At 39.0% G+C, this 24,003-nt stretch overlaps 1 protein-coding gene across 5 annotated transcripts in view; it reads left to right on the forward strand.

The window, feature by feature from the left end:
• carmil3 (capping protein regulator and myosin 1 linker 3) overlaps nt 1–24,003 on the forward strand; it is a 214,089-nt gene that overhangs the window by 113,277 nt on the left and 76,809 nt on the right. For all 5 annotated transcript variants that reach the window (XM_041804349.1, XM_041804345.1, XM_041804346.1 and 2 more), the window contains 2 exons: nt 6,766–6,842; nt 22,617–22,721. In XM_041804349.1, the coding sequence (XP_041660283.1) occupies nt 6,766–6,842; nt 22,617–22,721 (182 nt within the window). The remainder of the gene's footprint in view (nt 1–6,765; nt 6,843–22,616; nt 22,722–24,003) is intronic.

Raw genomic sequence — 24,003 nt, forward strand, 5'->3', positions numbered from 1 at the left:
TTTCTCATGTCCGCCATCTCCTGCTGTAAAGTGGTAACAGCCCAGACCTCCGCCATAAGCCCTATCTCCCTATAGTAAAAAATCCTTTAAAAAATTCCTGGATCCAGACGGTGATCCAGATCACTCCCAAAATCTAATCAGTCCTACCTTATGCTATTTCTGGCATTTCTTGAAAATTTCATCAAAATCCGTCCACAGCTTTTTGAACTAACAAACTAACTAACTAACTCTACCACGTACATGACCTCCTTTGCGGCGATAATTAGAACATGATGAAAAACCCCTGTTTCAAAGCCAGTATAGCCCAAGAGGTTATAATGTTAGTGCAATATCAGAACCCATCAGCAGTGATGCCTCTAGGATCAGAAGAGAATTTCTGCATATGCAAGACTTTCTTTTCTGTCTGGCTGTTTTATTTCTTGGTGCATTACATCTGCTTCTGCTGTTTCCTGCTGCTGCTTCACATTAAAGCCCCTTAGTGTCTGGCTTGTGAAGTCATAGCAGCATCAATGATCAGTTTGCATTAGCAGTAATTTAATACAGCTCTGAAACAGCTTCAGCAGAGTACGTAGCAAAACAATGAGGCTAATATCAATAAGATAAAATTACACACATTATAAAAACAAGTGAGTCTCTTAATGTGTGAAGGCAGTTTTAATCCAAAGTAGGAATGACTCTGCCAATAACAACAGAAACGACTACATAAAGATACAGCTGCAGATTGTAAATGTATAAAACAGCTACTTTTGAAAATAAATGACCACAAGTGTAAAGAAAGTAGTATAAGGAAACAACTATTTTCATTACTTCTATCATGTGAGCTTCTGACTGCAAAACTCTTACATCTAGTTGTTTTTCTGCTACAAATGTAAATTAAATTAGGGATCACAGTGCTTCCAGTCCAGCTTTGTCCCCCTGTGTTTGCTGTCTTTCTTGTCATACTCCACTCGAGTGGTTTTAAACCCCTCTGAGCAGCCAGCATGTCAGGCAGGTGTCCGTTTCAGGAAGGAATAGTCCACCTCATGAAACTTATCCTCCTCTTTCCTCCCTGTAAACACGGGCCATGAATTTTGTATTGAATTATATGCATGAATGGGGATCATTACATCTGTTCTGCTTTGTTTGCAAGGTTTTAAACTCTGTCTCTTCTAATTTCTCTTTTAAAAATCTACTTGAAGCTAAAGGAGGTCTCACCTGGGTAGCCACTTCAGGTCCTGTTGTGCTAATTGTCATTTATCCTTTATGGAGGAAGTGTCTGAGGGGGAATTTGTCTTTTTTTAGTGCCGGCCTGTTGGATTGAATTATTAATAAGTTCCTGTTTTAATCTGTGCTGATGTACCGACGACGGTCGATTAGTCAGTTTGTGTGATGGATCACTCTGCCAGAGAAAAATTGATTGGTCCGATAGTTTAACCTCTCTCGAGTGATGAGATTCCACTTAAAGGCTCACAAGAAATTGGGTTTTGATGCCAATTTATTTTAGCCTTGAGCCTTCTCCTGTCCAACAAACACACATTTATCATCTTTATTTCAAGATTAATTAGTCAAAAATCCTACGCATTAATTTTGGTGCCTTCCAAAGCTCTTCTACAGTTTGAAAGTGAGACATATCATCACAGGATGAGAGGTGATTGGATATGCACTTTGATGAATGATAGATGAATGGCTGCATTGCTGCATGATGTTACATTGATCATAAAAGCAGGGGAACTGTAGGTGACAGAATACTTAAACCCTACACAAGGTCTGAGCAGCTTTTTCCATCTTTAATGTGAAACTGTGACAGATATTCTGTATGAAAAATGGGGGAATATAAGTAATTCCTTTTTTCTGGTTTGGTTTCAGCTCGACTTTGATTCAGTGTAATGCAATTACTCTTTTACTGCCCATTTGCTCCAGCTATTGGGAATTAGTAGAGTCTCTCTGGCAGATGAGCACTTTCATTGCATACTTTGAAAGAAAGAAACAGACTGTTTCTACGATTCCATCTTTGATTTTACATTCAGCTGCTTAAACTTGCAGGCATAAACTCTCAGATGGTCCAGAACTTTGGAAAAACATAAGTAGCTGTTGTTTTTTGATGTTTTAGGGCATGCCTGATTTAAAGTCATTTGAGTTGTTTTCCTTTTGACTCTGATATCCCCCATGATATGTATAGATTCTTAAAAATGAAAGAGGTAGAAAATGAAATAACTCTCTAAGATTCTAGATGTCATCAATGGTAACAACACAGCTCAGTCTCTTTTCTTATGCACTAGATGCATTAACAAATTTATTACACATCTTCTTTTTCCATCCAGGATGAATTGTACTCACTTGTGATGTGATTTGTAACCTCTTTATGTTTACTAGAGCCCCGTCACAGCAGGGCTCTACAATTAATAGTGAATATATTGTTATCACAGTATGAGCGCTCACAGGAAACACATTAATGATAACTAACAAAGCTTTCTCAATCAGCATGTGTACATTTTAACAGGCATGGGCAACTTTAGATATTAAAAGAGCCACAATGGAATTGAAATTTGAAATCTATGTCCAGCATGATAAAAGAAAGCAAAAGGGTCATACTAAAATAATATTACACAAACAAGAAAAGAGATACAGCAGTGATTTAGTTTGCATATCCAAAGAGGAGTGAGAAGAAGTGTACGGTTATCAAATCCCAGCCTTTTCCCATAGTTTGCTAATGCTAGTGGTCCAGCTTCCTTAGATTTGAACCTCAGCAATAATTACCTCCGCCAAGGAGGTTATGTGGTCGGTAGGGTTTGTTTCTTAGTTAGTTAGTAAGTTAGTTAGTTAGTTAGTTAGTTTGTTTGTTAGTTAGCAACGTAACTCAAAAAGTTATGGGCAGATTTTGATGAAATTTACAGTAAATGTCAGAAATGGCATAAGGAAGAACTGATTAGATTTTGAGAGTGATCCGGATCACTGTCTGGATTCAGGAATTTTTTTTAAGGATTCTTTACTTTTGGGAGATAGGGCTAATGGCAGAGGTCTGCGCTCTCTGAGTGCTTTTCTTGTTACTTTTGTCACACTTTCCAAACCAATGGTTTTAAATACATATGAACTTAGTCTCACAAAACTTATCCCTGGTATTTTTATTATTGCTGCCAAATAATGCCATTTTTATTTTATGATTAATGTTTAAATTGCTATAGTTAATTATGATTGATCTCTCTCTCTTGTTTTGTGTCTTTGGTAAGGGGTCCCATTTTGAATTCCACTATTTTCCTTTTAAACTGTTTATCCATTATAGATTTTTTTGTGTTACATCTTAAACTAAAAGTAGTTGACTTCCTTTATAGATATAAACCTGCTTTTTTGTTTTAAAGAAAATAAGGAGCTTGGATTGATTGATTGATGAATTTTACCACAGAAAAAGGAAATTGTTATGGATTGAAAAGGAAAATAAGGGAAGAGTAAAAAATGTTTGACAACACAAGATCTAGGTGACTTTTGACTCCTCCTCTGAGCTGTCTGAGTTTTTAAAGTGAAATGAGAAGGCCTTTGGTGAACAGCAACGATCTTTGCTTCACTTAAGACGAAGTTAATCTGTGACAGGTTCCTCACTGCATCCTTCTCGTAGTTGTAATGATCTTAAAAATTAAGTTTTATAAGGTATAATGGATTATTTTTCACTTCATTATATTGTAGTAAAATAACAGCTGACTCAGGATGCACCTGCCTCTAATCGTATAACTTCTGTGATCACAGCACATTAGCTACTTAGTACCATACAGCCTACAAAATATACTCAGAATGTTGTTTTTGTATTAGTTCATAATGATAACTATTATTGCTCAGGGAAAAATAAAACATACTTCAGCAAAGACATGATTTAAAACCTGAAGAACTTCCAATAGATTTAAGCTGTAAACAGATGATAAACACTTTTTCATTTCTGTCTTTTTACCAAACTTCATATTGTTATTTTGATACTGAAGATTAAAAATCAAACATTGCTTTTTAAATATCATTCAGGGAAATCAAGAATATTTTTGTAAAATATCTCATCTTGTGAGACTAAATGCATGCAGAACTAATGACATACCCATAGGGCTCTGCTGTACTTTGGGTGACTGTTTATCATGCTATAATTCTGCACAAGGATCAGACCAGAGCAACCATCATATGTGCCTATGATCAGCTTTATAACATTGCCTCTAAGGGAACTTCAGCAGCTTGTTACTAGACAAAGTGAAGTTTTTAAAATGACTTTTGGTCCTGTTTTGGACAAAAGTTGTTTGAAAGATTTATCGCCACGTATCATGAAAACTGTCTCTTTGTAAACACTTCATATGAAGTGAGGGTTAAGCATTTAGTGAAGCAGTTCTGAGCCTTTTGTCAAGTGGCAATGTGAAGTTCAACCCTCCTGATAGAGGTCTGCTCATTGAAGCACAACCTGCACTGAGGGTGCATGCGCTGAAAATACTGTTGGTCTAATCCTTAACAATGTTTTGTTTTTCATATGCATGCCATAACAGGTTTTTATGTGAGATATGACTGAAAAATAACTGATCTGTCAGACAATCAGTACATTCACATGCACATAGAAAAACTCATTATTGTTTTGGACTTTTGAAATATATTAAACACAATCCAGCTAAAATTTTACTCAATCAAGTTTCTTTACGTAATACATAGGAAAGAGATAATTCCACATAACAAGTTAGTCTTAAATAGAGTGAATAGATAAATAAAATCAAATTAAGAAAACTTTATTTACATCACACAGACCTATCAAAACAATCTAAATCAGGGCTATTCAATTACAAATCATGAAATGCAGCCGGGCCAGACATGTTCGGCACCCAGTAAGCACCTGGTAATGTCAAATTTTTTGAACAAATACAGATCAATTTGATGAAAAATATGCACTTTTTATTCATAGTCTCCTTGTTAAATTTGGCAACATGACAAAAGCACATCAAAAAGTACATTAAAACACAACAACAGAGCTGCATTTGAATGTTTTTGTTTTTCATTTGAATTAAAATAAAATAGAATGAATAAATAAAATGAATTTCTGTAAATAATAATTTGGTCACATCTTACCCAGGCATATCTTAAAGTGCATAGAAGATATATTTGCACAGTTGTAGTTACAGTTGAAAAGGACATGTTTTATACTCAGTATTTTGGGGCTACTTCTGTCAGCATCGCTAGCCATGCTTCAAAACAACGCAGTTCATTATAGGTAGACTGTTGCTAGGCTATGCAGAATGTTGCATTCATGGTCTGAAATATGTGGGAATTTATGAAAACTTGTTGTCTGCATCTGTGGCATGACCACGGGCTTGGCCACTTGGGGGCAGGTTCTGGACTGCATGTGGCCCATGGGCCGCTAATTGAATAGGCCCAATCTAAATCAATATGAGATTAGGTGTGAAAGTCGGGCTTGTGCATCTACAGTAGATAATACATTTGGAGATCCATTTTCTCTTGCATGCATACAGCTCAGATGAACCAGACTAGAGTAGACGTTCTGAGCATGCTCCACAGTTTCCAGACTGAACAGCATGAATGCTCAGCTTTGCAGGAATCCCATTCACATCTGTGTCTGGATATCCCCATAAACCAGGGGGATAATGTGCAATGTATTTGTGCCTAAATAAACCATAGATTGTGTATAAAATGTACAGACACGTAAAGTTATTTATATTTTCACTCTTCAGTGTGCAACAAGTTCACTTAAGGTCAACAGGAAGACGGTCTAGTAGTAGCCAGTTGAGAGGGGGCATGTTAGTAATAAATCAATTCTCCTGCTCTGCATGCATCTTGCATAAGGACAGTAGTCCAGTTAGATACCTAATTGAGTTTAAACTGTACCTCCATTGTACTGTGCATGTACACACTGAAAACATAGTAAATGTAGCTGACTAAAACCTGCCTTATGAAATGTTGTGTTGAAGCATCAAGTTCATAAAATATGTTTAAGTTGTGGTAACATACAGTGCTTGAGTAAATGCATTTCTCCACTGCATCCACTGAACACAGCTGATACCAAAGTCTAGACACCGAGTCAATGAGCACTTGAGCCAAATCCCCTTATCAGTGTTTCCCAGTGAAAGTGAGACACCACAATTTAGACTCGGATGAAAGAACATTTTATGGCTACAGCTCTGCTCAAGCGCACACAGTTCTAGCATCTTACTAATCAGCTACAGCAGATTACGAGCAGGAAGTCAGAACAGATTTGTGTCAGTGTTTGTTTACCTGCAGAAGCTTCATTCTCAGAGATGATACCACATAAACCTCACCTGTTTGCAGTCCCTTTATGCAGATGTGCAGTACACAGAATTATAGGCTTAGGCTTTTTAAAGGATAATAAGTAACACTGTTATATTATTTTCTAAAGCCCAGCATGGCATATAAAGGATCAAATAAGTCTGAAAACAAATTGGGGAAAAAAAACACTTTTTGTCCTGATTTGACCAGCTGTAGTATGCCATTTTTGGATTGGCCCATTTTCACTCACACAAATCTGCAGCATCAGGCTTCTATGAAATTCTCCCTTTTAATACTGTCTGTAATGCTAGCATGATACATTTGGGGATCTTTTTACTGAGGAGGCTTTGGCCAAGGAAGAAATACGGTTGCATCAATTTTTTATGATGCTCGAGACTGCATTTGTGTCAGCTTAAATCTCTACTATAACCATTTGTGCAGCGTCCGAGAGCCAAAATAACTGTTACACAACACATTCACATCCTCTATGAGTGAACATAACTCTCCCCATTTGTCTCTCTGTTTCCCTGCCAGTTGTTTGGGGCGTTGCTGCGAGGCTGCTGTGCTGACCTCTCCTACCTGAACCTGTCGAAGAACTCCTTCTCTCACAGGTGGGCGTTTACTTCATGTGTAAAATCTCCGATTCGGCTGCTTTTTTTCTCCTTCTGACTCAGCCAAACAGCTCTGGAGGAATTCCAGTGAGGTGGCTTTGAGCAGAGCGAGCATCATCATTTATTTTCTGCTGTAGATTAGTGTTTAGCCCTGGACCTCATTGACGTAATTAGCGTGCACACTCTGCTCGCTCTCCCCTCATTTGTTCTGGCTTTTAGCGTCTGTGTGTGCGTCTTTATGTGTGATTCCGTCTTTCTTATACGTACACACTTCTCTGTTTGTTAACAAGTTTTCTATCTGTCAAGCAGTTGTTTGCATGCCTACAAGTCTTTTTAGTGTGTGTTCCTAAATGTATGCATGTGGGTGTATTTATGCGTGTGTCTATGTTTACCTAGCTAGCAGGCAGAAAGCATCTCCAGCTCTCATCATGTCGAGTCCCCCAGGAGCCCAGGAGCTTCCCTGCTCAGCATATTACATTACACAATTACAGAGAAAGAAGTTGCTGAAAAATGAGACTAATTTTAGACAGGAAGGGAATTATTGTTCCAATCCCCAGGCTCCCACGCCTGCATTTTTTCCTTGCTTTGTCTGTTTCCTTGTATCTACTGTATCTCTCAATCCATCTTTGACTGTTTTCATGCGCCTGTCTGCCCTCATTAATGGCTTTTTCCCCTTTATTTCTTTTGTTTGTTTCTGCACTGATATGAATTTCCTTATGCTGGAGCTATTGCTCACAGGCCTGTTTGCATGGAATTTTTATTACCAGGGGAACTCTGGTAGTTATGGGGTTACCCCCCCCTGCCTATGTCAGAGATAAGTCTTTGCTAAAGGTCTGATCCTTCTAGTATTTAATGACACTTTTGATTGATAAAGTTGATGCACATCTATCTTGTTTTGGGGGACGGCCATGACCCTCCCACAGGATCCCGCCCCGTATCACAAGATAGTGCACTTTGGGGGACACAAGTGCCCAAAGCTAACTGCAACAATACCTTACACATACTGTTAAGCTGGGCGTACTCTGTGCAATTTTCAGCGGATTCAGACACAAATTTTGAGTTGCATGACTCACTTGGAAATTTGGGCTACTTTCAATTTGACCGTACCTTGTTCGTCATGGCTTACCACAGCCGAAACAGCTGATGGATTTCTTGCATATTTGATGTTTCGATTGTACGACTGCACACACTGGCAAAGTGTGAGCAGAGCCACGAGCTGATTATCCAACTTAAAGGGCATTTTTTTCTAAGTGTAAACTGTTGGACAGCATCTTAAATCACCATGAAAACAGCTGGAATGTCTAATTGCTGTGTGTTCCCTATAAAAAAGGAATAAACAAATAGGAACTAGGCCTATCTGCAGACCTCCAGGTGATATTTCTTACTATTGAACTGCTAGCTGTGCTTGCTGGCGATGCTGTCTATGTGTGTATGAGAGACACGGTAAGAGCATTTTTGTAAAGTGTCTTGAGATGACTTGAGATGCCAATTCATGGTTATGAATTGGCGCTATATAAACAAAGATTATTTGATTGATTTTGTCCCTGTTTGTAGCTATGTAAAGGCAACATATCAACTTCTGTCTGTGAGACTTCTTAAAGGAAACTCCACTGATATTTCTCACAGTCCATCCTGACTTCACTCGTACAGGGAGAGCACCTAGGTTGTGTTCGACTATCAGACTGTGTAGTGTGTGCACATAAATTGTGTGTTGTAGACCATACAGTTGCACAGTGTGAGCCTTGGTTGCTAGAGTTGGCTGGACGTTGCAAGGCGTATGCTCGGCTTTAGCACAATTAATTTCACTTTTCTTGCTTCGTATACGATAATCTTTAAGGGAGATTGGGGGATTCTTTGCTGTAACTGATTGGATCTTGTGTTTTGTTTCAGCGGCTGGTTTAGCCATTGGTCAGTCCACTTAGCTTTGTAGTGCACTGGGACCTCCAGCAGATGGCAGCATTACAACAACATGATTTTTCTGACTTTTCTCAATGACCAGATTAAAAGAACTCCCAAGGATATCCATTCTACATAGGGACAAATGAATTATACATTGTGATGGGTCATTCACTGCATGTGTTTATTTACTGTTTATGATTTTTTTAAAAGTTACTAACAGACTGAAATATGATTAAGTCTATTCAATTCAATTTTCCGTCTTTTAGGTCATCTGCTAGCTCGTATCCTGTCAGTTTTAACATGGATTTAAACAAAGAATTGCAATTTCTAACTAACAGGACTTCTAACAAAGATTGGAGGATCTTACCATAGCTGGTTTGTGTGGAGGAGGATTACTGACTCACAGCTCTGTAGACATGTTGATGGAGTTTTAATTAATTGCGATTAATCGCGTATCTAAATAATGAGTAGCACTGCATTTCAGGTAGCTGTACTGTGTAAACCTGTTTGTAATTGGTGATATATAGAAATTTATGTTGATATAATACACTGTTGTCCATATATATCCAAAAGTTTTTCATAATTTTCTGTATCTTATCTTTTACACTATTGAATCTCATCTGTTCTCTGTCTGCACACGGCTCTCTTCATCTGTGTTTAGTTACTGTCAAAAGTTAGGTTCCTATTCCTCCAAAAAAGTTTTCATTACACATCACTAAAGTGCTTTATAAAAGAACATGCGTTGGACCGCTTGTGAGATTTTAAAGGAGCAATGACAAGAATAAACTTTTAAACAGGAAAGGTTGCACATCAGTAGAAGGGTTTATGGATGTAGTTCTGCAGCATGTCTCTGCATGCAGGTGAGAGAGCTCATCTCACTCTCTGGAGAGTCACACACTAACAGAGGCAGAAGAGAGAGATAGAGAGGCTGTCTTTTAAAGAATCCAGGTGCATATATTTAAGATGTCTAAAATGATTTAAAAAAAACAAAAAAAAAAAAAAACAAAAGACCACCAAAAGTTTCTTTCTTTTCTTTTCTTTTCTTTTTTTTAAACAAGTTTACAATGATATGGTGGATTGTTGTTGAAAAGAGTGATTTATAATGTCTTAGTGATCCATTTTGGCTCATTTTTATGTGATTAATTAATCGCTGTTTTTGTGTGATAAATTACTCAAAATTAACAAGTTATTTTGGGAGCACTAATTCAGAATTCAGATCAGTATTTATCCAAGAGTTCACGTCAGGTGATATAAACCCTCTTTTCTATTTCAACAGTTAGACTTGTGATGCCAGCATTAATTTCATACTGCACAGCAGATAAAAACCTGCCACAAGCCACATTATTTTCCACTGTGCTGGGCGTATTGCCAATACCAGTGTTGAACTAAAGTATCAGTGCATCTCTACTTGATGTCTTTTACAAATAGACAGCAGGAGGTGACACTGTATAGATTGCAAAAATGCATTAACATTGTTTTATTTTTTACAGCTGTCACTGCTGTTGTGATAACCTCCCAGTGTGAAGAACACCAGCTCATCTTTGACCTGTTTGTAATGATCAGCATACAGCCTGTCAGGACTGCGCCGGTACAGAATGGCTTTTGTCGCATATACCAGATCACTGTCTTTCTTACAGAACCTCCAGACAGCTTTAGCAGCAGCTTGTCACTACATATGCTTGTCTGTGTCCACACTGACTTCTCACTGTTTTAGGTTCCCCAGTTTGGGTGCCAAGGATTTTTGACATTATTGCTGTGGTATCAGAACAACTACAGTTATGGATGGAAGTATTGGCACCCCTGAAATTTTTCAAGAAAAGTCACCAATTCTCCCAGAAATTGTTGCAATTACAAATGTTTTTGGTATACACACATTTATTTCCTTTATGTGCATTGAAACAACACAAAAAAGCAGAAGAAAAAGCCAAAATTGACATAATTTTACACAAAACTCAAAAATAGGCTAGACAAAATTGTTGGCACCCTCAACTTAATATTTGGTTGCACATCCTTGAAAAGAAATAAGTGAAACAGATTGCTTCCTATAACCATCAACAAGCTTCTTACATCTCTCAACTCGAATTTTGGACCACTCTTTTTTTGCAAACTGCTCCAGGTCTCTCAGATTTGAAGGGTGCTTCTTGCAACAGCAGTTTTGAGATCTTTCCATGTGTTCAATGGGATTTAGATCTGGACTCATTGCTGGCCACTTCAGAACTCTCCAGCGCTTTGTCTCCAACCATTTCTTGGTGCTTTATGAGGTATATTTCGGGTCATTGTCCTGCTGGAACACCCATGACCTCTGACCCAGACCCAGCTTTCTGACACTAGGCCCTACATTGCAGCCCAAAATCTTTTGATGCTCTCCAGATGTCATGATTCCTTGCAAACAGTCAAGGTACCCAGTGCCAGAGGCAGCAAAACAACCCCAAAGCATCTTTGAACCTCCACCATGTTTGGCTGTAGGTACTGTGTTCTTTTCTTTGTAGGCCTAATTCCATTTTCTATAAACAGTAGAATGACGTGCTTTTCCAAAAAGCTCTACCTTAGTCTCATCTGTCCACAAAATGTTCTCCCAGAAGGATTGAGACTCACTTAGGTACATTTTTGCAAACTCCAGTCTGGCTTTTATATGTCTTGTTGTCAGCAGTGGGGTTCTCCTTGGTCTCCTGCCATAGCGCTTCATCTCATTCAGATGATGACGTATGGTCAGAGCTGACACTTTTGCACCCTGAGTCTGCAGGACAGTCTGAATTTGTGGAAGTTGACTGAGGATGTTTATCCACCATTCTAACTATCCTGCGTTGCATTCTTTTGTCAGTTTTTCTCTTCCATCCACGTCCAGGGAGATTAGCCACAGTTCCATGGGTTATAAACTTCTTGATTATATTACGCACAGTGGACAAAGGAATTTCAAGATCTCTGGAGATGGTCTTGTAACCTTGAGATTGTTCATATTTTTCCACAATTTAGCTTCTTAAGTCCTCAGACAGTTCTGGGCTCTTCTTTCTCTTTTCCATGCTTGGTGTGACACACACAGGCACACAACACAAAGGCTGAGTCAACTTTTATACATTCTAACTGATTTCAGGTGTGATTTCTAGATTGCCAGCACCTGTTACTGCCACGGGTGGGTTTAAATGAGCATCACATGCTTGAAATAAAATGATTTACCCACAGTTTTAAAAGGGTGCCAATAATTTTGCCTGGCCCATTTTTTAAATTTTGTGTAAAATTATGTCAATTTTGGCTTTTTTCTTCTGTTGTTTTTTTTTTGTTTGTTTTTTTTTGTGTGTGAATATACCGAAAACATTTGTAAATGCAACCATTTCTGGGATTTCTGTTTTTGTTTTTTTGTTTTTTTTACTGACCATATTTAACTTAATTCTCTCATTTCTGACAGTATGATTGAATTTCCCAGTATTCTGCTCTTCTTCAGTGAGAGATATCCATGCCCAGTCTGTGTTGTCTGTTTTTTTGATCTGTCTTGCTTAATGCTTCCTTGACTCTATCATCCTCCTCTTTTTCTTTCCTTTTAAACCCGTCTTCTCTTCCCCTCTCCACACCCATCCTCCCTGTCAAGTTCCCCTACCTTTTTATCCGCTTAATCACACCCCCTACTCTTCGTATCTTTGCACCCCTTCCTTCCCACCTACTCCTCCCTCTGTTCACAGTTCATCCCGCCTCCTGCCAGTCATGGCCTCTCCTGGTATTAAATGCATGCCGGCTCAGTACTGCCGGTCAGGCAGCTGCCGTTTTGTGGTGTCAACACGAAGCCACAAAGCTGAACCGAGCTGATAAGAAGCGCGCGGGTGCAGTTTCATGAATATGGAACTGCTCATGCTCACACAGAGAGATGTGGAGCTTTCAGGAAACAATGAGAAGTCATTAAAGATACAGTTACACACATACCACACATGTGGTAACAAGTTGCTGATACAGCTCTCTGGAGGTAGTGTTCTGTAAGAGAGACAGTGACTCTGTATCTAGTTATGCGACAGAAGCCATTCTGTATCAGCGCAGTCCTGACAGGCTGTATGCTAATCATTACAAATGGGTCAAAGACGAGCTGGTGTTCCTCACACTGGGAGGTTATCACAATGGCAGTGGCAGTGGCTTGTAATGTAGCCGCCTGCTCTCTCTCACTATCTTAATGTCTTCATCTTTGCCTCCCACTTTGCACATTCGTTTCGACCTTTTCCATTTTTCTCCCCTTATGACTGAATTTCTTCCTACTTTTTCTTTTCCTTATCTTCCCTTTTCTTCCATTTCTTTCCTCTTATTACACGCAGTTTTATCTCTAACCAAGTTAAAATGGTCTTATCTGTGTGGGATGAATGCCAGAGCATTGTGAAAGTCTGACTCGGTTGCCCATAAATTTGCCTTACTGCTGGGAAACTGAAGCACTGCAGTTCAACGAATACATTATTCTATATGCCCTCTGTGATGGTGCAAGTGTGTGCAGAGCCCCAAATTAGCATCCCCCACAAGCTAATTGTGACTCTAATTATTGTGAGATTACAAGCCGACTTTGCAAGGCCAAAATCAAAATCTTGTTTTAACAATCATAACAATCAGTGTAAAGCGCTGGGTCATGTGCACACAAGGACAATAAGGGCTTACACTCTCAGTGCAATATGCACAAAGGGATTCTGTGAAGCGGAAGAAAAATTGGAGGGGCGTAGTGATTATTCATTATATTCTCAGCCGGTCACATTACTGCTCTCATCCCTATTAAACAGCTGTGCCAAACACATGGGCACATGACAACACAGGCTCTGTAATGAGAGAGGAGAGAGCAGAGCAGCTTTCAGCTACAATGTCAGAGAGGTTCAGGCAAAATATGCAGCTGAAGGCAAGCGATGTATCGTTTTCGGCTGCATTTGCATTAGTGAGGAGGCTGAAAGTTAGGTCATGAGGATATTTTGCTAATGTGTTATGATGTGGGTTTTATTTGGAGAGGAAATTATGTGCAGCCCTGTCTGAGGTTATCTATTTCTGTAGTTAAATTAAATATAATGATGTTCATAATGAAAATAGCTGTGCCTCTGAAATGTGTTTGTGCTGGTGTAAGTTGAAGCAGTTAATGGATAAAAGTGACAGCTTATTTTAATGAGCTGACTTGTTGGCAAGTCTAAAACACTGATAGTAGTTCAGTTGTTTCTGTTTAACTTGATTGTTTGTGAAGCTGCCGAGGTCAGCTAAAGTGTGAGTGCTGAACGCAGAGAAGGAGTCTTTTCAAACAGAATTCGTAGAGTGTAAACATCAGTTAAAGACAAATATATGAAAATGTAATGCAAGGAGTTCTTATAAATATTATATACAACCAAAGTATGAACCCCTTCATTATTTCACATCATAATGAATTTCTGTGTGTTAAAAATTCATTAAATTTTTGAGTCAGCATTGTGTAGTAGTCAGTACACTGAAGCAGAGTTCAAAGTTCAGTGAGGATTTGATGTGTCTACAGGATTTTTAAACTTACAAATCATCTTTGAGCATTTAACAAAACAACTTTCCCCATTTTAATACTCTTCACTGATAAATCTAAAATATTACCATTTTCAGGATCTGCAATGGTTCTCATCTGGTCCAGCATCAAGACTCAATCATCTACTTAAAGGCGAATCACCTCCCAAATTTCTTACATTTATTTTAATCATAAATAATGTTTGTAATGGAAAAGGGGGCAGGTTGAAGTTACTGTATGGAATAAATGATCTAATGGGAAAGATATATCCTTCAAAATTAAAGCACATCTTAAACGTTTTGCACCTTGTTGTCCAGGCATATGTACATCTACCATCCAGTGAAAATGGCTTCATGACGCATTTTTGTGCCCTAAGCCGAAACTTGAGAACCAAGGATCTATGGAATCCACATCTCAATAGTTCAAAACACTACATTTGTCGCAAAGACAGGTGTTTGTGAGCAAAACTATCCACTTTAAATTGAAAGCAAACAAAAACCTGAAATGCTTTGTGAGATTAAAAAGGTGCTAGTGAGCTACCTTTCAATTTTTGTCAAGTAAGCACAAGAAATTGCCCAATATTTTGTACCTAGTTTTCTATTTTGTATTGAAACAGATTTTTACTGGTATTGTACCAAAGCTTAAATTGTGGTATCATGGCAGCACTAAAATACACTTCACAAACATCAAGGTATTTCATAAGCCTGCTGTGTTGCTCAGGGCCTTTAGTGACTTTCTCTTTTAATGTCAAGGTCAGACAAGAAAATCTGGTTTCAGACTGTTTATCTATGACAGCCAGTCTCTCACAGACCATTTATCTGAGATGCTGTATCTCAGAACTGAAATAGGCTACGTGCTAAAAAAAAAAAAAAAATCAAAATAGAGTTGTGTTACACTTCTATTAGACTTATGTTAAGGATCAAGGTAACGGTTAGGATACCAAAAATTAAAAGTCGAAAACCTGACCTGCAAAACCTGATTACAAAACACTTAGTAGAGTTGAGTTCACAGTTTTCTTATGGGAAAACAGCTTGTCCTCACTGAAATCATTTTAACAGCTTTTGTAGCCCCGAAAACTATGTAGATAACAGCGTTATTATTTTGGCGTTGGCTACGGCCCACAGTAGCCTGTACTGAGTTAGCGAAAGCCTATACAAAGCTGGAAAGTGTCCTGTTTTATAGGAGGAGTGGGGGTCCTGATAAAATAAACAGTTGAACGCTTCAGTTTTATACATTATAGCTAACAAAACATTCTGGTGAGAGGAGTTATGAATTAGCCTCATGTTATTGAAATGCACACCCAGCTGCCACATACGCTGATGTAGACAGATGTTATGATCAGAAGACAATCATGTCTGTCACCTGTTAATTATAATAATTGTTTTAAGTCTATTTATCTCTCTGAAAGGGGAGTTTGTGTGTATAACCCTAACCAGTTGCTGTATCGATGATATGAAATGTACAGATTAATTCTGTTATGTTGTTGAGCTTCGTAAGATCTGCTGTTTTTTGAGGAATAGTGATGCAGGTGGTGGTCACACACCTGAAATCAGTATGTTGTGATGGTTGACTGTTGTTGCTTGTCTTTAAAGGAGTTATTTTTGGTGTACTTAAGCTGTCACTGGACTTTTATGGAGTTTTGTACGTTCGTAAAAAGAAAAAGCACTAAATATTGATCATTGGGCGTTTTTTTGTGCATTCTGACGGTTTTTGGACAAGTTTTGGGCTGGAAACTATCAGCTGTATCTGGCAACACTGACTGTGGAATTATCCCCATTATGATGGATTTTTGGATAAAAGGGACAAAAACAGCAACATGGTGAAACGTACGTTTAAAAGTTCTGTTTGCTTTCATTGAATCAGATGTGTAGCTGTACCAATTACGTGCTGTTATTACGCACAGCGTTCGAGTGATTCTGTTTGCCTCTGCTCAGCTTGTTGTCTGATTGTGAGCGTGTTAAATAGCTGTAAAGGTTTTCCCGTCTGTTAGCGGTGTTCTCAGGCTGCAGAGATACAGATTATGGGCTGTAAATTAGGCTGTACATTGGCATTAGGGTCTGCACGATCAAATGCAGACGTGCGGTCGTTATCTGTGGTTTTACAACGCTGAGTGGAACAAGTGGCTAAAGGGTTTTAATATTCAGTAACGCAAAAATACTCTAACGTGTTAGTTTTAGAAGTAGGTAACGTAGTAACGTAACAAATTACTTTTCTCAGTATGTAACGCAGTAATCTAATGAGTTAGTTTCAAAAGTAATGCTACCAACACTGAAAATAACAGAGCTACATAGCTAATGTAGCTAAAACAAAGCTGTGAAAGCAGCTATGTAAGCTAAACTGTATGTTCTATGTAGCTACATTAGCTTTAGCTACATTAGCTCTAGCTATATTAGCTTTACCTACAATTATTAAAGATCAGGTTGCTAAAGCTCATGCTGCTAAAGTGAACTTAGCTATACTGGCATATATAGTAATGTTGAATATGTAGCTAGTTTAGCTATGTTAGCTTAAGCTAATGCTAATGAAGCTAAAGCAAGCCACCACACATGTAACTACTTCTAAAACGGCTCTATATTTAATTTAATCCCAGATTGATTTGACTTTTTTTCTCTATTTTACTTAAGAAATGTTTCTTAGTCTGTAAAGTTTGTAATGGGGTTATATCATGAACATAAATGCCAGAAAACTGGAAATATATTGAACCAGAAAATTAAATCCCTTCCTTTCTGAGATACTAGTATGCGGTGTCTCAGAGCAGCAGTTAGAGATGTACTGTCCGCTGCCAGTCCCCTCTCAGGTCATCTTTTTGTCTCATTCAGTGGTCAGACTAGGAGATCACCTAGCATACATTTGTGTTGAAAAAGTTTATCTGTTGTCCCCATTCAATTTTAATCCTGCATTTGGTCTATCTAGCTGATGAAAGTTTCAAGTTTTCTTTTCTTAAGAAGACATTGAGGTTTCCCTTATTTTCAAAGAAGGAAATCAATGGAAACCGTTACAGTTACAAAGTGGCTAGAAATTAAAGTCCTAAACTCTGCAAGACAGAGGAGATATTCAGTCTTTAGAGTCTGTTGAAGGTCGCTCCACGAACTTGAAGCATCAAAAGTAAAATGCAGTTTTACTGAGTTCAGTGCAAGCTCAAGGGACTCAAACAACTAGCTAATCAGTAGAGCGGGTCATGTAAGTGCTTGAACTCCACTCTTAAAAGTTTGAAATGTGAAGTGATAAAGAGAAGGGCAACCAGCCTTCTCATAGAGGATACAATGATAAGTGCCGTATTCATCATTAGTAAGAAATTTTTAATGCTTCATTTTGGTACCTTGCCACCCCGACGTGACCCCCTGCCTCTCCAAATGAAAGTCAAAAATGATGCTATATAATACGTGTGAATGCTGTAGACTTATTTTATTCCAGCAGAGCAAGAACTTCTTTTGTTATGTTGTCCCAAGCATGTCTGTTATCTGCCTGTGTTTTCCTTTAAAGGAAACAGTTACATGGACAGACACATTTATTTTATGTATTTCTCTGAAGCAACATCAGCGTATGCAGTTGGTTTGAGCCTCTATCATAGAGAAGTTGCATCCATTTCCCTAGGATAACTAAGTTTTATCGGTGTCTTTTGAAAAGGTTTCTCTAAACAACAGCTAGACAGCATTTATTCAACCAAGTGACTTTTAACAACCTATTTTTATTTTAGAAGTATTGATTCAGGCACTGATTCTGGTACCATTTAAATAGTATTGATTTAGCATTGGTAGTGAACCCAAACGATACCCAACCTAATCACCAGTTATAAATCTAAGGGCAGAGTGATAGAAAGTGTCCAGGGGCTTAAGAATTGAAGCTGCTGCATGCTTAAAAAATGCACCCCCATAATCTGTAACTGACAAAAACACACTTCTACATAAGAGGGTTTTTTTTTTATAGGGCAGTAAAGTGGGACTTGGGACAGAAAATATCTGAAGAAACATGGAAGAAGATGTAGGCTTACAAGGGGGCTTAAATTTAAAAAATTGGTGTATGTATTGGTATCAACATAATTTTCACAATCAATTTGGAGCTGGGCTATGGGCTGGGCTGGGCTAGATTACACTCTGAAAGAAGACTTTTTACTTTTACTTTTTACAGTGATGTATTTTTTTGTCCACCCAGATTTGAGGATGCACTGCCTTAATGCTAATGCTAACAGCACCTACTTTGCCTGCAATTTCTTGCTGTTATTTCCCTTATTCGTCTTTCTTGTGGCAGTTTATCATAGACACAGCATAGACGCAGGGATGTCGTTTCTTGTCTCATAGTTGCATCTCACAACATCAGCTTCACTTATGTGTTCCATCTTTAGGTTAACATCTGTAAAATATGTGCGTCACTTGTTGGTTCAATGACCTGTAAGAGTGATAGCAATTCTATGTGTTGTACTTAAAGAGCCAAATAGCTGATTTCAGTATGCGATATACTAGACAGTGTGCTTTAGCCTTCAAGTCAGTATTTTGCTTTGTCATTGTGGGAACATTTGCATGCTGATGATAGCTATTTGCTCAAAGCAGTGTTTGCCAAAGTACAGCGTCACAGAGCAGCTTGCCTGGCTGTGGAGTCCTTTTTTTCCCCTTCGCTGTTCCATCAATCTATTAAATGTCTAAGATATATTTTGAAATAAAGTACTGAGTCATTTAAGCTTACCAAGAAATCGTGTCCAATTGGAGAGAAACTAAGATGAATTGTTGTGAGCATTTGGTATGTTATCACAGAAAACATGCAGCTGTGGTTGATAACATGAATCACTGCACTCCATTCACTGAGATGAGCCTTCATTAAAGAAGATTGTTTACACCTGTGTGCTTTTTGTGCTATGATGAGTCAAGATGTCTGCCTTGAAGACAGCCTTCAAGAGAGAGATTAATGCCAGAAGATTATTGTCATAAAAGCTCCCATCAGGGGTTTTAAGTTGGTTATGAAACAGACTAGATATAATGTATGGCATACTAAAGCAAACAAGACCATCAGTATATAAGTATTTATAGATGTTTTTAAGTCTGGCTTGGGACAGGTGTTAAAGGAGTGATAATCACTGTGCTGTACAAACACCCTTGCCTTTGTATTTTGAATCTCCATCCATCCATCCATCCATCCATCCATCCATTCATCTTCTTCCGATTATGTGAGTTTTGGCTTAGCAAGTCAACCCAGACATCCCTCTCTTCAATGACTTTTTCCAACTTTTTCTGGGGTGTCCTGAGGTATCCCAGGCCAGACAGGACATATATACTCTCCAGGGTTTTCCTGGAGGTCTCTGGACGTGCACGGAAGACCTCCAAAGGGAGATGTCCAGGAGACATCCTGATCAGATGCCTGAATCTCCCCCCTCAATGCAGAGGAGTTCGGCTCTACTCTTCGGACATCCCTTCAGACGTCTGCACTCCTCACCCTATCTCTAAGTCTGAGCCCAGCCCCCCTCTGGAGAAAATTCATTGCAGCTGCTTGTTTCCATGAGCTTATTCTTTCGGTCATTACCCAGAGTTCATGACCGTAGGGGAGAGTTGGGAGTTAGATCAACCAGTAAATTGAACCCTCCTTCTTCCCCATAACACACTGGCACAACACCTGCAGTACTGCTGATGCTGCACCAGTTTTCCTGTCAGTCTCATTTTCCCTGTTACCTCACTTGTGAAGAAGACCCCAAGATACTTGGACTCCTTCCCCCGAGGCAGGGTCTCACTCCCCACCTGGAGGAAGCAATCCACTGTTTTCTGGCAAAAAATTGTGGTCCCAGACTTAGAGATGCTGACCCTCATTCCGACCGCTGCTCAGTGCCTGCTGGAGGTCCTCAGCTGAAGAAGCCAACACAACAAGAGACAGAGATGAAATTCTAATGTCTCCAACCAGAAACTCTCAAGTAAACATCAAACAAGAGAAGTCAAAGTCAGATAGAATTCTCTGATTTTTTTTAAAGAGTAATTTGTTGTAGAATCAATTTGAATTGTACATACTGGTGTATTTTTCAACTGTATTGCCAGTCGGCCAATAACAGTTTTTGTGTTCACCTGAACTGGCCCCATTAAGACCTCACAGTTCTGTGCATACAGTCCTAGGTGGCAGTCTTACAATGCGGTAATGTGAACTAAATCCTTGAAATGAATTCACATTTTTAGCACTTCTGGTTCCAAGGTTTGCCAGGGTCATAAAATGAAGACCAGGTCATACCAAAAAGCATGTCTTATAGATGATGTGTAAGTACAGAAGGAAAGTCAGAGGCTTTAAGGTCAGTTGACCATGGTGTTGTTCCATACTGAACCTGACATATCAGATAGACTGTTTAATATATATTCATGGATTTGTAAATATTTCACATCCATCCGGGCCACAGCTCGGCATTGTTTGGGACAGGCATATTCAGAAAAAGTCTAAGAAGGGGATTAGACACACCTTCCATCTGTTGCACTCATTTCAGGCCAATCAGAGCAACAAAACATATGAGCGTGCGTCACCAATGAGGAGTAAACTGCATCCCCACTGTCACTATCAGTGGAGCCAGTTGGTAAATCAAACTCTTGCAGAAGCTGGTTGGAAACAAAATGCTTCTTTGCTCCACTTTTCATGGAAAAATGTCGTCCAATTCTGATAAAACTGATGCTTTAGTTGCATCCATGCTAATCTCTTCACCAGCCGCCATTGTTGGTACAGGTAGCAGTAAAACAAGACCAGTTCTGCAAGATTAGCCTAACATTAGCTTTTACTGCAAATGTTTAAAAGTAGGTGTCATTTGTCAAGATTATCTTGATGAACCGAATGTGAAAGTTTCACAAGATATTTCGTTTTTGGATCCCATGTTAGGCTGCTTTTCTCTTTGGTCTCAAAAATATGTCATCCCTGCAGCCCTCTATGTGTCTTATAAGATAAAAAAGGCGATCACTTTTGGCTGTATTTACATCCAATCTAGGTGGAGACGATGCTTGCAACAGTTTGCCAACTGCTATTAAGTAACTAATGAAGAAGAAGCAAGCGATAACAAAACAAAACAAGTTGTGTGATAAAGCAAGATGACATGACAGAGGTACCAGACTCACCTGCTGTTTTAATCAGGTGTGTGGGAGAAACATTGGTTTCAGGAGACATGTCGAATGTGAATATTAAGGCATCACCCAGAGGTGCCGATTTCTGGAAATAGGCAAAAGAAAACAGGGGTCCTACATCCATCATTACCATTTTTAAAAATATCTGGATGTGAAAACAGACACTACCAGAGCTAAAGGCTGCTTGTATGCAGCAGTTGAGCACCCTGGCTTTAAGTGTACAATTTCTTATCCTTAAGCCAGGTAGTCGTCTTTTCACTGGCAGATGTTTTGCATTTTTTTATTCAGTTTCCTCCTTTTATGAATGGCTAACACACTGAAGTCTGTACCAATTGTCACAGGCAGTTCTAAATAACACTAAGAAACAAAATGTAGCTCACACTACTGTCAGTTCAAAATAATCATAGAAACTTACAGTTAGTCATCAGGAACTTTCCATTGCTTTTGACCACAGAACCATAACTCCTAAACGGATGTACGAATTGCACCGTTACACACCTGGTTGCCATGCATGGTTACGTGTTCAAAGGGCTGCATCATTCGAATTATAGCCACAGTATACCAAAATAAGAAGGGAAACAGGCTTGTAAAAACAGGCTTTTCTGCTGGACAACAAAGAACATATTAGCTGCCTAAAGAGACGTAGCAGGTAGTCTTTCCTGGAAAACAATCCTCCTGTTTCTGCAAGAGGATTACATCCTTCTTCTCTGCCTTGCTCTCTCTCTCCTGCCTAACTCCCACCACTTTTTCTAGCTGTATGAAAACCCCTTCCTCTTCGTCTCCTACGGGGAATTATTTGTTTAGTGGGGGCTGAAATGGCAGATCGGCTGCTTTGACAAGTTTCAAACACAGATCTGAGCCAGTGTCATCCTGTGTAAGCTGATAGATACCCCACCTAATGTGTTGTGGCTTAGAGGGATGTTGCACCCACACGGATATATTCTCCGTCCTTCCTCTGATGACAGGTTAATGTACTGTATGAGCCAAGCAGATGGTTGGATAATTGGTCAATGGTACCTTTTAACTGGTGACAGTAATTAATGCAAACTTCACCCTCTCACTGATGTAATACTGACCTGAATGTCAGAGCCGACATCTGTCTACCTTTCCCTCTCTCTCTCTCTCTCTGCATCTTTTCCGTTTGTCACCTGTCAGTTTCTATCAGCGTATCAGGCCCTCCTGTCAGCCGTTCTCTTGTCTCCAGCGTGCTCTTATCAGTTCTCGTCGTTCTCTCACCTCCTTTTATTTTCTCACTGTCTAACTGTCTGGTGGGGATCCATCTCTCATGCGCACATATTTTAAAATTCTTCCCTTCTTTTCTCTGTTCTCCTTCAGGAAAGCGAGAGATTCACTGCCGACCTTCCGCCAGTTCTTCAGTTCAGCGTTCAGCTTGACCCATGTCAGCCTGGCTTCTATGAAAGTCCCTCCTGATTCACTGAGGTGAGTCCCTGTCAGTGGCACAGATTTAAAGAGACCTTTAGAACTCTGGACGTCCATGAGCCTGTCTAAGATGCAAATAAGTTATGGAAAAAAGGCAACAGTTCATTTTATAGTAACCTCATTCAGTTTGACCCCGTGTCATCATTTATGTATCTGATCCAATTTAAATGGCTACAGCAGAAATAATAAGTGCAGCCATACTTTATTAAAGGGATAGTTTGGTGTTTTGTGGAGGGGTTAAATGAGGGGGTTGAAAAAAATCACAGCACCTCACTTATCCACTACCAAGCCCCTTAGTTCTAGCACTATTTGGCATGTGTAAACATACTGTAAGGACTTATTTTAACTGATTACTGAAAAAACACGCATTTCAAACAGATTATTGTGAATATCAACAACACCTGGTTCATAATCCAACGAAGTGATTTAAAGCTATGGGACCAAAATAGCCTTTGTTTACATTTGTTCTATCAAAGTAGACTAGGAACTTTTGAGAGTGTACCAAACCAGCATGCACAGGACAAGATCAGAGATAAGACGGACCATGTTGTTCACAGGGGACACCGAAATTACATTTCACAGCCCTCACTTTTATTTACTTCAGTCTGTGGAATTACGCTGCCTTTATTTGTGGCAGGTGTCAATACTAGACGAGGGTTTAATTGTTTTCAAACAAAACTTGTGCACAGCAAAGATTGGAAAGACTATAAAACTGTGAATTAACACCAGAAAGAATATTGATCTTTGCTTTGTGAGACAGCCAATCTACACAAACCTGCTGAACTGTGTGGGAGAATGGAGAAACCTCTTTCAGTGTAACCACTAACATGTGCTGTGCTGGCCTGTTTGACTGTGTGAACGCATCACTGTGTCTTAAGCTTTTTACAGTCAAGTGGTATTCATCATTGGTTTATGGAGCAAAACCAAGTACAATCTTTAGTTCATTTAGTTCTCTATTTATTTGTGCAAAAGAAAGACGATTGAAATAAGACAAAGGAATACATGAACATATGTTAGCACAGGTGGGATGAAACAAGTCCCTAAGGGCTTAAAGAGGGTCCCAAGACATTCAAAACCAAGACCAAGACCAAGACATTCAAAATGTGGCAAATGTGACCGAGACCGTTCTCGAGTACTACAACACTATGCAGAAGCATAAACAGGCTTTACTGATTACCCTGATCAAGAAGAAAATAAGACATGAATAATTTTCATGGCCTCTATTGCACCATGAAAATCAGGAGGATCCTCAGCAAACATGTTCTTCATTTTAACCCATTTA

This window comes from Cheilinus undulatus, linkage group 13, assembly GCF_018320785.1.
Source record: "Cheilinus undulatus linkage group 13, ASM1832078v1, whole genome shotgun sequence".
In the NCBI taxonomy this organism is placed as follows: domain Eukaryota; kingdom Metazoa; phylum Chordata; class Actinopteri; order Labriformes; family Labridae; genus Cheilinus; species Cheilinus undulatus.